Source organism: Engraulis encrasicolus, chromosome 19, assembly GCF_034702125.1.
Source record: "Engraulis encrasicolus isolate BLACKSEA-1 chromosome 19, IST_EnEncr_1.0, whole genome shotgun sequence".
NCBI lineage: Eukaryota > Metazoa > Chordata > Actinopteri > Clupeiformes > Engraulidae > Engraulis > Engraulis encrasicolus.
The window spans coordinates 28,356,511-28,370,268 of NC_085875.1; the positions used below are offsets into that span (position 1 = coordinate 28,356,511).

Sequence of the window (13,758 nt, forward strand, 5' to 3'; positions counted from 1 at the left end):
ATTACTGTAAAATATTTTGTTGGGTCAAGTAGGCCTACCAGAAATTGTGTGAAAACAATTGAGAAAAAACAATGTGTGTGTATGTGCGTGCATGTGCTTTTGAAATACAATGCACTTGGAGGCGAGAGGAAATGTAGGCAGGCAGAAACAGGATGTTTAGCGTCTTCTCTCCATAAACTGAACCACAGAGGAACATCCTGAGTCAGCCTGCCTTACCTGAGTGATCTACATTCACACCTTATTTAAAGTTGAAGTGTGACTGAATTGTAGAGCAGACACACCATGCATAACTATAATGATCTTATTAGATACACATTGTCAAAAAGCACAATCATTCAAACAGTGTAGCCTCACACCGTTCCGCCAGTGGAATGCTATACTAGTCATTCTAGTTATGTTTGGCAGCACCATTGTTGCATTCTTCTTGTAGGTATTGCTTCTGTAAGTCACTAAATGTCTGCACTGGCTATTGGTCAGGGGTCCCCAAACTAAGGCCCGGGGGCCGGATGCGGCCCGCCAGGCCCCTTTAACCGGCCCTCCACCTCTCTGCATCTCACCATTTGAACTGGCCCAAAGAAGCAATCCTCACAGAAAAAAAAGATAAAATAAATTTTATAAATATTTTATTTTGCTTATCAACAGGCCTTCCTACAGTTACATTTTCACTAACTTAGTGTGAATCACCAGAAGTTTATTGTCTTGATAGTTTCTCATCTCACTGTAATATAAACAGGCCTGCCATTTCTATTGTATCACTCCTAAACGGTCAATCACCATATTTTTTTAACCATTCCTTGCTATTTTTATATGGTTATTGGAAATTAAAAGTAATATCTGTTATTCAAATTGAAAAACATGCAAAGTACTTGTAATAATGAAGTATTTTGTGCTAGAAATTATGAATGAAGGAAGCGAAGCACTCTTCAGATTTTCTCTGTCTATTCGTCTACAAACGTTTCGGGCAGAGCCCTTCTTCAGCGTGTAATGGCGATTGCCGTGCTAGCAGAAATTATGGCTATAACAAGCATTGGCCTAGTATACAGCCCACATGATTGATCCCGGCCCCTGATCACATTCAGGAACGATAATGTGGCCCCCAGAGAAAAAAGTTTGGGGACCCCTGCTATTTGTCTTGGGTTTATGGAGAATCGACAGAGTTACACAGAAAGTAAAATCACAATGGCAACAGGGCCAGCAACTGGCAGCGATTGACCTGAGAACAGAAAGGCTGAAAATCCCATAGGCTTACTTAGATTGTCAAGTCAAATAAAATATTAAACTATTAGACTCGTAGACCTGAAGCATTATCAGATACCAAACAAGGTGTCCTGTCCAGCTGTGTACCCCTGTGTTTCAGTAGGTTTTGTGGCTGGAAAAGAATGTCCAAAAACTGTTTTGTTCAGGAGATGCTGCTGCCTTCCCCTGACAGTCAACACTATCAGTAAAAAGGAACTGGAATGAACGCTAGAGACCGAGAGGGAGGACATGAAACAGACACGTCAATGAGAGAAAAAACAGGAAATAAAAGCAGAGAAACACTCTCAGCTTCCTGAAAGGACAGTGTGACTCATTTGCTTACGAGAAATTAAACTGAAGCAATGTTTTACAGTTGGTTGTACAGTCTTATTTGCAGAGGTGGAAAGAGTACAGGAAAATATACTCAAGTAAAAGTATCTTTTCTTTGCCTAAATCCTACTCGAGTAAAAGTAAAAATACCTATCTTAAAATCTGCTAAATGTAATTGGTTACTTTCCACCCCTGTTTATTCGCCTTGAGACTTGCAACAGAGACTATACTGTTTCAATGAGACTACTCTGGCAAAGAAAACAATAACCACATGACAGGGGGGACTCACACATAGAGTAACAAACACAGAGTATTTTTTAATTTAAAGGAACTTTACCCAGCAGCATGCGTAGGAAAGGAAAGATGAAAAGTCCGGGGGGACTGAAACATTTGCGCTGCACTTTTTCTTTCTTTTTTAAGCACACTTCTGGTTAAGGCTCTTTTTAGTTAAATAAAAAAACATGCTGTCATTATTATTAAGCTATGCTTTACCTGACTACCGCACCACAACCAAAAGGACTTGTGTTAAGGCCGGCACAATTCATTATTTGATGAACTCAAACTCAACAAAAAAAAAACTATTAAGAAATCAATAGTAACAACCAAATAATGAGATACTGTTTTGGTAGTGCATCTTATGGTTAAGTCCCTTGCATTAAGTTTCTTAAATAATTACTCCCATTCATTCATTGGGAACTTCTCCACTGATGTTACATAGTTACAGAGTTGCTGATTAAATCTACAGGAAATATTTGAATTGGGAAGTTCTATTCTCTCTGTGTGAATTCCTTATGTTCTGCACTGACACTGACTACATTTTTCCAAGAATTTCACAAAGTCATTGAAATATGTGCGGATCGTGTCATTGTCAAGTGTAATTTCCCTCTTTGTGCCGTAATGTACAGTAATGCTTGTTCTTTTTTTTATTATTGTGAGTGTGTTTGACTCGTGTTTATGGACATAATGTGACAAGTCATCTGACACGAGAGTAGCTGTGAGTGTATATAAGCTGGAGACAGACTGATGCCTCACTACATACTTTCAAGACTTCAAGACACACAAACAGGTGAGAGGAAACAATAGACATCCATACCATTCACATTCTCTCTCTCTCTCCCTCTCTCTCACACACACACACACACACATCCTGTGTTTTTCTGCTCCGTCCGTATTCATATTCATATTCATATTGCAAGAGACTTTGCATCCATTGCATGATTGTCTCACCTTGTGTCTATGCTGCAGCATGAAGTGGTTCATTGCAGCAGCTGCCTGTCTGGCAGTGGTGACCTGTGCCAGCCTCTCTCTGGAGGACCTGGAGTTCCACGCTTGGAAACTCAAGTTTGGTAAGGACAATATGATCTATCATTATTATACATTTAGCATTGTTCCTATATTTTAAGTGTGACTGAGGATATCTGGACATATCTGTATGGTGACTTGTGACCTGAAGAAGACCATTGTGGCAGAAATGTTTATGTCACAATGTTAAACACTGAGCTACAACTTGTGAGTGTGCCACACTTTTTTTCTTTATTTTTTCTGTATGGTTATCAGTGAGTTTGGCTCCATGTCTCTCAGTGAAGCTAAGAGTCTGGAAGTTTACCATGTCAGCTTTCAGCTGTATGGGTTTAGCTCGCTCGGCTAGAAGTTTACATGACTGGTTTCCTGAAAGCATGTGGTGCGATTGAACCCCAAGGTTCCTCAGAGACCTGTTCAAAGAAGACTCCAAAGTTTAAAAAAAACTCTGAAGAACCTAAGCATTCTCTCCTGAACTAATTTCTCCCCTATATACAGTAGGTTCTTCTGTCAAAACTGAAGGTTCATGGAGAAACCTGAAATCTGAAACCTGTCAGATCTATCTGTCTAAACTATGTAGGCTACCTGTCTCACCTCCTGTACCTGTGTGTGTGCTCCAGGTCGCTCCTATGCTTCCTCGGTGGAGGAGGCCCAGCGTAGACTGAAGTGGGTGGAGAACCGCAGGATGGTGCTGGTGCACAACATGCTGGCCGATCAGGGGATCAAGAGCTACCGCCTGGGCATGAACTACTTTGCTGACATGGTACGACTCACAGAGACAATTGTAAACATAACAGACAAGGACCTATATTTACATTCTACCCATCAATCGTCTCTGGTAATACAATACCTAACTGCATCTTAGATAAGAAAAAATACTACAGGGGTTGCCTTGGTGACCATTCACAAGTGCCTTGATAACAAGCAGCTATCCAGCTTTTTGGGAATTAAAGCGTCCGGTCTGTTACTTTGTACTTCACTCTACTCTTGTCAAGTACAAAACTGTTACTACACATGTCACATTTTACACACAACACAAGCCAACCATCTCTATCTCTTTCTACAGGACAACCAGGAGTACAGGAACCTGGTGTTCCACGGTTGCCTGAAGAGGGTCAACTCAACCAAGGGAGGCAGCACCTTCCTGTCCCTGTCCTCCTGCCTGAGGGACCCGCCAAAACAGGTGGACTGGAGGGACAAGGGCTTCGTCACCGACGTCAAGGACCAGAAGCAGTGCGGTTCCTGCTGGGCCTTCAGCGCTGTGAGTTCATCTGAGAGATTCTTTCTCCACTGAGGAACGATGACATGCAGAGAACAGTCTTGACCGGGATCGAATTAGAGCGAATAATAACATCGATAATAAATAATATTAATATATATTACATGAATATTATATTCAGCGCTGTGAGTTTTTTTATTCATATTCATGAACGGATATAAATATTATATTCAGCTCTGTGACTTTAGTAGTAGTAGTAGTAGTAGTAGTAGTAGTAGTAGTAGTAGTAGTAGTAGTAGAAGATATTAAATACACCTCACCTTCCTCCTCCTCTTCCCCTGCCAGACCAAACACCAGTTACAACACCAATGACCTAACAAACTAAATGAATACATTCAAAAACAGAAATTCTGTTCTTTCCGTTCCCACCAGACCGGTTCCCTGGAGGGCCAGAACTTCAAGAAGACGGGTAAGCTGGTGTCTCTGAGTGAGCAGCAGCTGGTGGACTGCTCTGGGGACTTCGGCAACATGGGCTGCGGCGGTGGCCTCATGGACCAGGCCTTCCAGTACATCCAGTCCAACGGAGGCATCGACACCGAGGAATCCTACCCCTATGAGGCTAGGGTAGGCACTGAGACTAGGCCCCTGGTAGCCCCATAATGCTCGCCATTCCACCAGTGGAACGCTGTAATAGTCTTTGACAAGTTAATTACCATAGCACTGCACTACTATAATATAACATAAAGCCTTAAGTAAAGCACAATGACTTGGTCATTGACATTCTGGTAACAGTCAATTTGTAACGCAGTGTCTTAAAAGGTTATATATATTTGCTATATACGTATTAGTAGTAGAGTAGAACAGAGTAGAGTACTTTTATTAATCCCAAAGGAAATGAAGGTATCCGTCATCTTATATAAGTATTACCTATAAAGGGGAATAACCAAGAAGTAATAATTTTACTAAACACTCCGTGCAATGTCATAGTAGGGTAGTGCTATGGTAGGAAACGCCTTTCAACAGCATTCCACTCGTGGAGCGATGCATCTTCTGAGAATGTAAATAGCCGGGGTAATGTATTACGAAACAGAGTGTGTAATATCACAGTAGCGTAGTGCTGTAGCAGTAAACTCTTTTCGATGACTAATTCCAGTGGTGGAGAGACGTGTGCCTTTCCAGGCTACGTGGTCGGAGAGAAACTGACAGCCTGAATAACACTGACTCCTAGTGGGCAGTGTTTGTAAATGGGTTTATCAATGTTCTTGGTACAGTACATGTTAGGGAGCGAATAATTGATTGAAAATAAAGGAATGTTTGTAAGGAAATGATAAAATGTGAAATTTTATGTAATCTATGGACATAAAACATAATTTTCCACAGTAGATATGGTATATTTTGGTAATACTTTTGCAACTCTATTGTATATTTTGGCACACTTTTGCAACTCAGTTACTACAATTCTGCAAAGGGCAACTTGTATGTTTAACTAAAATATAACCTGCCATGGTCCATAATAAATAAACCTCTTTACACACTACACCTGTCAATTGGACCTTAAACACTCTGGACTTGGCTGCTCCGCAGGATGGCAAGTGCCGCTTCAAGCCTGACAGCGTGGCGGCCACCTGCACCGGCTTTGTGGACGTGACCAGCGGCAGTGAGGCTGCCCTGCAGGAGGCTGTGGCTACCATTGGGCCTGTGTCTGTGGCTATCGACGCTGGACACTCCTCTTTCCAGCTCTACGAGTCAGGTGGGAAGTTAAAAATTAAAACACACAAATACAATATACAGACTGTACTTTGGTGCATGCTTGTATATGTGTGTATACGTGTACACAGGCACGCATGCGCGCACACACACACACACACACACACACACACACACACACACACACACACACACACACACACACACACACACACACACACACACACACACACACACACACACACACACACACACACGTTTGTTTTTCAGTGCTGTAGAGGACCTTCCATTGACTCCTATTGTAATCATACTAAAGAATGCAAACTTGATCCTAGACCATCACTTTTAGTTTATTAATTTAGTTTTAGTTTATTGGTTTATTAATTGTAGTTTATCAATTAAACACTGTTCCTAGTTGTGAAGACCATCTTTATGTCCCCACAAGTAATTTGGTCCTCACACACACATGCGCACACACACACAAACACACGACCAATTAAACACTGTACATGGTTGTGAGGGCCATCTTTATGTCCTCACAAGTCATTTGGTTCACACACACACACACACACACACACACACACACACACACACACACACACACACACACACACACACACACACACACACACACACACACACACACACACACACACACACACACACACACACACTGTGGCCTTTTGAATTAGGAGTGTTGTACCGTGCTAATGGCTGTTGTGTTGTGTCTTAAGGTGTGTATGATGAGCCCGAGTGCAGCAGTGAGGAGCTGGACCACGGTGTCCTGGCAGTGGGCTATGACTCAGAAGACGGAAAGGACTACTGGCTCGTCAAGAACAGGTGATGAGAAGAATGAGCCTCTTCTGTCTCTTCCTCTCTCTCTCTCTCTCTCTCTCTCTCTCTCTCTCTCTCTCTCTCTCTCTCTCGGCCTACAGAATATGTGATGGTAGAGGGGGCTAGTCAAACAGTTACAACTATGGTAAATGACAATAATGCCTACCGAATTGGCCTTTATGTATAATGAATCGTCCAAACATAATGTGTAAATATCTGCCATCTTGCTGTATCTCATTATGCATATGCTTCATACACAAAGAACATAATATACATGTACTTTATAAAATATTTAATTTATGATGAATACATTTGTATACAAAATAAGTATACTTTGACTTTGACATCAATATACAGTATACCTGACCTGTTTTTCCATCTCTTCCTGTATTCAGCTGGGGTTCTGACTGGGGAGATAAGGGCTACATCAAGATGACCAGGAACAAGCACAACCAGTGTGGCATTGCAACAGCAGCCAGCTACCCCCTGGTGTAACACCGCAACCCATTTATGCGGGTAAAAAAATGTGGCCATAGAAATCTATAGAATTGGGCTGGAGTTAGTGGTTCCAGGCGGGTTTTGGGCTGGAAATCATCATTCTCATCTGGCAACCCTGGGTGCACTTGCCTCTCCCATTTTCATTTGTTTTCGTTAATACTTACAATCCACTGCACTCTGACACATGGACACTGACCTAGTTTTAGTTACCCATGTTAAATATACTGTACTTTATGGAGTCAAGTGTTGCATATATTGCACATCAATGTAGCTTATGAGCAAGAAACCAAATATAATTTGTTATTTTTAAGATAATGTGTACAAGGATAAATGGAGAGACGCTTATTGGTATGATGTGATTTCTGAATGATTCTCTAACAGCATCTTACCTCATGACCTGTAAAGCATAAGAACCAAAAACGGGATTATTTGTTTATTTTGTGAGTGCTATAGATTTGATATACCTAACTGTAAAATAAACGTGAAAATGTGTGTAAAGCACTAAATAAGGATTTCTGTGGTGTTTTTGACAGAATTTGTGGCAGTAGGAGGTCCACACACGCACACACACGAATGCACACACACACACGAATGCATGCACGCACGCGCATGCGCACGCACACGCACACGCACACAAACACACACACACACACACACACACACACACACACACACACACACACACACACACACACACACACAGCGGAGTGTGTGGCCTACTGATAGGCCTACTGATAAACTCTCTTTCTCAATGCAAATACTCCACTTACTTACACATGCTGGCACAGAAAAACAAGTATACAGACATGCACACTTGCTGTTGTGCAAACACACACAAACGACACATTCAGCACCCTCCACCGCTTGAGAAGCATAATGGCCAGGGCTGTTCAAGACTGTAGGAGAGGCTCTCAAAAAAAAGTGGGGAAAAAAACATGACATGCTGATAGTCCAGTGGTTCTCAACCTTTTTTGAATAAACACCCCCTGGACCTCAGCATTAGATGCCCAACACTCCTTGACCTCATCATACGCCTGCCAATGCCCCCTTTAGTATTAGAAAAATAAAATAGGCTAATGCCACTTATTGGCAACTAAACACATTTTAAAAACCCCAACAGCAATGTCAAAAGGACACCTTTGCCTCTTTTCGACTGCCGGTTTTCTGGTAGGCCTACAACTTGACACAGCGCGACTCGGCCAACACTTTTTGCTTTTCGATTGGGCACGACACAGCTCAATTGAAGAGCAAAAAGTGGCAGCCGAGTCACGCTGTGTTGAGCTGGCAGTGGAAAAGGGACGTTTGACATCAAAGAGTAGGAGCCCCTATAGCACCCCTTCTTTGCATGCACCTGTGGCTATGTTGGCTATGTCCTCAAAACTAAACAAATTATTGAGTAGGGCAGGAGAGTGGACAATGTTTGAGTTGATACTGTAGTTGAAGTTTGTCAGATGGCGCGTTAGACTTCTGGGAAAAAATGAACGACTTTGAGTGTGCTATAAAGTTGATAGTTGAAAACACAGAGACAGGGCATGTCAGTCTTTAAAGTGATACTGTCCCATTTTTGGAAATAAGCTCATATTAAACCTCCCCTTGAGTTAAATTGTTGAGTTTTATCTTTCTGCTACTTTCAACCATTCTCTGAGTATGACAATGCAAATTTTACCTCCATGCTAGCAGTTAACATTGAGTCCTATGAGACCAGCTGGCGGCTAACTGGTCTGCTAAATGGCTTTCACTTCACTTCACTTTCACACCTCAGGTGGTCTTCTTGGCATCCAATGTTACTGGCTTGATCAGGAGGTGCCAGATAAGATGTTTTCTACATGGCTTCATCTAGGGTGCCTTTTCCTTTGTCCTTTGTGAGCATCTTCAGCACTTGCAGCAATTCCACGTACCTTTTGAAACACACCCCTTCTAATAAGCATGCCAAAACAGATTTTTAAAAGTAAGCAACAATATCAGTGGACTCATTACTCATGACGAAGTCTGTTTTTTTACCCTAAATTTTACATACAATATATTCATATTTAATTCAGTTAGATAAACAGCTGGTTTCAGTTAAAAAAAATTGTCTCTTTTCCCTATTTCTTCTTATTGCATTTTAAAGTTAAAGCTACCACCTTTCTTATAATCCATGTGTAAAATGCAAATTCTTACAATTTTTCAACTGATCTTAAGATTTTGTGATGGAGTGTATTTTTCATTTTGAGATTTTACATGTATATGCATACTTTGTATATGTTTTATGACTGTTACACTTTGGAGTAATGAATCTTATTATCTAATCTGTTTCTAATCTTTATCTATCTTACTTTCCACCACAGTTTCACTTACTGGACCATAGCCAGGACAGTGCGTCATAGCTGCGATTGAGAGTCACCCCTCCCCAGAAATGTAAAATTAGTAAAGTTGATATAAGTCAATTTGTTAATTCAACCTCCATATGCCATCCGCTATTTCAAAGTTTTTGTCTTAAATCAAATGAAAATAACCCTCCAATAATGAGCTGAAATCTCTGACTGTCTTGGAAACATAATAACAGTCAATGTCAAATGTCCACTCTCAAGGAATAAGGAATATAACAACTCTATTGCAAAATCTGAAACTATGACACTGACTGTCGTAAGGCTGCATGATAATCAAAATGATTCCTAAGTATATTGAATATTTAAGTACATGAAATGAAAAATGTGGAACTCATTGCGATATGGATGCTGATTTTTCTATGGATCACCAGTCAATTTTTTTGTCATACATTTGTATATTAATTTGATATACGCCTGTAAAAATTCTGAGGGCATGACCTCGGTGTCCTCAATGGAAGGCATGACACTGCTTACTTGCAAGGATTTACTGTATGTTCAGTCAATATTTATGTGTATGCTGTATGGAAAATTCTAGATAACCAAGGTGACCTGTGGAGTGCAAATACTGTAAGTAGCAGGACAAGGAACTTAAGGTCATGCCTGTCATGGATAAAGAGTATAAAAGAGGGCCAGAGTCAGGACACTTCTCATCAGTACCAGCTGATTCGTTCTGTCGTGTGCTGCAGCATGAAGTGGTTGATTGTAGCAGCTGCCTGTCTGGCAGTGGTGAGTTGTTCTCTGGACCAGGAGTTCAACGAATGGAAAGCCAAATTCGGTGAGCATTCCCCTTATTCTGCATTCCTATTCTCTTTTACAGTTGGTTTACAGTACCTTTATTGTGTTTCAAGCCATGCTTTCTCCCTGCCTTCACTCAAACGTTTGGTCCAACAGGAAAGTCCTATCCTTCCCTTCAGGAGGAGGCACATCGTAAAGGCCTTTGGCTCGCCAACCACCAGAAGATCCAGGCCCACAACCAGCTGGCTGATCAGGGTGTTCACTCTTACCTCCAGGGCCTGAACCAGTTCTCCGACATGGTAGGATGGTTAATCTGTTACACAAGATTCTCCGTATTTTCATTGCAATGTTGCTATCTTGAGCTTTTTCAGCAAATAGCGCTAGTGATTCCATTTCCATGCAATAGCTACATCATTGCTGACTACCTTATAGCTATCTAATAGCAACACACGTTCCTCTGTTAGCGGTAGTGGTGGTGACAGTATTTTCATTTTTGTTTACCGGTGAACAACTTCTGCTCTTTCAGGATCATGAGGAATTCCGTCAGACTGTTCTCACAAAGATGGACCCACCTAAGAACAACCGTGGTGCCTCAGAGCCCTTCAGGGCCCCTAATGTTGGTCTTGCTGCCTCTGTGGACTGGAGGACTTCTGGCTGTGTCAGTCCCATCAAGAACCAGGGCCAGTGTGGATCTTGCTGGTCCTTCAGTGCAGTAAGTACTGTCATAAAGACTGAATAAGAAATTGTGCACATTTGTATGTCTTTGTGTCTGTGTTTAAATGTATGTATCTACAAGTAAATAATTATGTGATTCAGACAGGTGCCCTGGAGTCCCAAACCTGCCTTAGGCGTGGCTATCTGCCCTCTCTGAGCGAACAGCAGCTGGTGGACTGCTCTGGACCTTATGGAAATTATGGCTGCAATGGAGGTTGGCCGGATCATGCTTTCCAGTATGTCCAGGCTAACGGCGGCATTGATTCTGAGTCCTACTACCCCTATCAGGCCCGGGTAAGGATGCTGCTCCAAACAGGCTCTTTAGTCGACCAGTAGACATTTTGAAGTAGCTGAATGGTATTTGTGGGCTAAGATGAATGGGAGAATCTAATCATAGAGGCTGTGAAGGCAACCATTTTTTTCTAGTTTTTCTTGCTCTTTGCAATTGTTATTTTTAAGGTCTCAAGCACAATCCAGGACAGGTTTATAATCAGGTAGTCTAATAAATACCACACTCGTCATATCTTAACTCTTTGTTGACATTTGCTAAACATCTATCTATTTTACACACATTTATAGTTTTTCATAATTAATCCAGTTGTTTGCATGAAATCTGTGTGTCAAATAATGGCAAATGTAAAACAATTGTTTTAATATTCGTAAATAGTTCTCCAAAGGTTGGGAACAATTTTTTTAGATTATATGTTAATATATGTTAATACTTTTGTTCGCCCCCCTTTTCCTTCTGCTTGTTCAACTTGAACAACTCTTCATAAGACATTACATTACATAATGAATTAGTTCAACGTTAATTAACTTACTAATATTTTTTGTTGTAATATAGTAATAATATTACACCTTTTAGTTTATGACAAAAACATTAGTAACACTAGTGAGAAATTTTAGCACAATACTAATTAATGTACTGACCTCTATCTCACAAAAAATGAAAACAACCAATAATCAGCCAATGATGACTGTCAAGAAACACATAGCAGTAGTGCAACACTACTTGCACACATTAAGCTAGCTGTGGCAGAATGCTAAGGGAATTGGCGGATCGGAGGTTCAAAATCTGTGTTGGCAAGAAGAATATAATTTTTACTACAGTACTGTAAACAGCCAATTGCTCTCCTATCAAAGTCCTCCAACAACGCATCAAACTCCACATTCCTTCAGAGACTATAATGGCACACTGCTAAAAACTGTTAATCAGACTGGATAGAGTTGTCAGTTCACTGAAATGTAATATGATATGTAATTTCTCAGGTTGGCACTTGCCACTACAACAGCGCATATAGTGCTGCCACCTGCTCCGGATACCAAGATGTGACTCCCGTAGGCAGTGAGTCTGCCCTCCAGTATTACGTCGCCAATGTGGGACCCCTGTCCATTGCTATTGATGCTTCCGGCTGGCAGAGCTACCAGTCTGGTATGTTGCACTGTTACTTCAGTTATGTTATTCTGACTCCTACATGGTTGACAGACATGCAGACAGAAATATAGGTCTATTGGCTGACTGACTCATTTACTGATTCTATTTTTACAGGTGTCTTCAACGATCCTTCCTGCAGCCAAACTGCTGATCATGCTGTGCTGTTGGTGGGCTATGGAACGTACAATGGTCAGGACTACTGGCTGGTGAAGAACAGGTACACTTCATTTACATTATCCACACTTCCCAGTAGTGAAAAAGGGTTACTAGCCTGACAAAACAGGATATGACATGCCATGTAAAGTCTGGGGGCGCAGTGCACACCATTGTAACAACTGAAGGTTGTGGGTAGAACAAACGTTCGGTGTTCAAACTTATTAACAGTGTGTGTATATGTGTTTATGTGTGTGTGTGTGTGCGTGCGCGCTCGGATGTGTGTTTGTCTGCCATTCTGTTTGTCTGTCATTTTGTCTGTCTAGCTGGGGTACCTGGTGGGGAGAGCAAGGCTACATCATGATGGCCAGAAATGCCAACAACCAGTGTGGCATTGCAAATCATGCCTCTTACCCTCTCGTCTAATGGTGAGTAGCTAAATATTATCAAGCTAATCAGAAATTACAAACTAGGGTATGCCTTGTGTGTTAACTGTAGTGTGAAGTTGTTTTCTGCATAACAGTCATAACCACAACCAACCACATGTTCTTATTTTTGCAGTCATGCGGATGGATGGGCCAGAGTCCAGGCTTTACCAGCTGGGACCATGGCAATTGGAGTCTGAACACTACTTCCAGTACACTAAATTAAATAAAATGCTTGCAACCAGAATTTGTTTGGTGTTGTATTTGGTACAGTTGAATGCAGAATTAATTTGAAGATTCATATTTTTATGGATCAACAGCTTTGTTCTCAATCAACCCTAAAGGCTCATAAATACAGTATCAAAACGGCTTGTCTTAAGTTTTGGCTAAGGAAGATATCTGTGTTCAGGTAACTATTACAGAAATATCAATAAAAAACTAAATATAAACAAGGGGGGCATGTCATTTTACAATACAATATACAATACAATATCTTTTATTTGTCATTGTGACAAGCACAACGAAATTGTGCATTCCTTGTTGAAGCAAAAAAAAAAAAAAAGAATAAAAATAAAATTAAAAAATGGAATAAAAAGAATGGTATGTATATAAAAACTATGCTTTTGATGCAAAATTCAGTTCTGTGATGGCCGCTGCATAGAAACTGTTTTTCAGTCTGTTTGTCCTTGTCTTAATGGACCTGAATCTCCTGCCCGATGGCAGCAATTCAAAAAGACTGTGACCTGGGTGGGATGTGTCTCTCAGAATGCACTTGGCCTTTTTTAGGCAGCGGGTGCTGTGTAG

At 41.1% G+C, this 13,758-nt stretch overlaps 2 protein-coding genes across 2 annotated transcripts; both read left to right on the forward strand.

The window, feature by feature from the left end:
* The first annotated feature begins 2,619 nt into the window (after window positions 1-2,619).
* On the forward strand, window positions 2,620-7,615 carry ctsl.1 (cathepsin L.1). Its single transcript, XM_063184032.1, has 8 exons — window positions 2,620-2,632; window positions 2,812-2,912; window positions 3,486-3,628; window positions 3,932-4,126; window positions 4,517-4,708; window positions 5,669-5,834; window positions 6,526-6,631; window positions 7,021-7,615. The coding sequence occupies exons 2-8, from the start codon at window positions 2,813-2,815 to the stop codon at window positions 7,118-7,120; spliced, it is 1,002 nt and encodes a 333-aa protein (XP_063040102.1). The 5' UTR covers window positions 2,620-2,632; window position 2,812; the 3' UTR covers window positions 7,121-7,615.
* Window positions 7,616-10,135: 2,520 nt separating this feature from the next.
* LOC134435179 (procathepsin L-like) lies at window positions 10,136-13,201 on the forward strand. The gene is made up of 8 exons (XM_063184034.1): window positions 10,136-10,267; window positions 10,384-10,526; window positions 10,754-10,939; window positions 11,044-11,235; window positions 12,211-12,373; window positions 12,491-12,593; window positions 12,856-12,957; window positions 13,091-13,201. The coding sequence occupies exons 1-7, from the start codon at window positions 10,180-10,182 to the stop codon at window positions 12,953-12,955; spliced, it is 975 nt and encodes a 324-aa protein (XP_063040104.1). The 5' UTR covers window positions 10,136-10,179; the 3' UTR covers window positions 12,956-12,957; window positions 13,091-13,201.
* The last annotated feature ends 557 nt before the right edge of the window (window positions 13,202-13,758 follow it).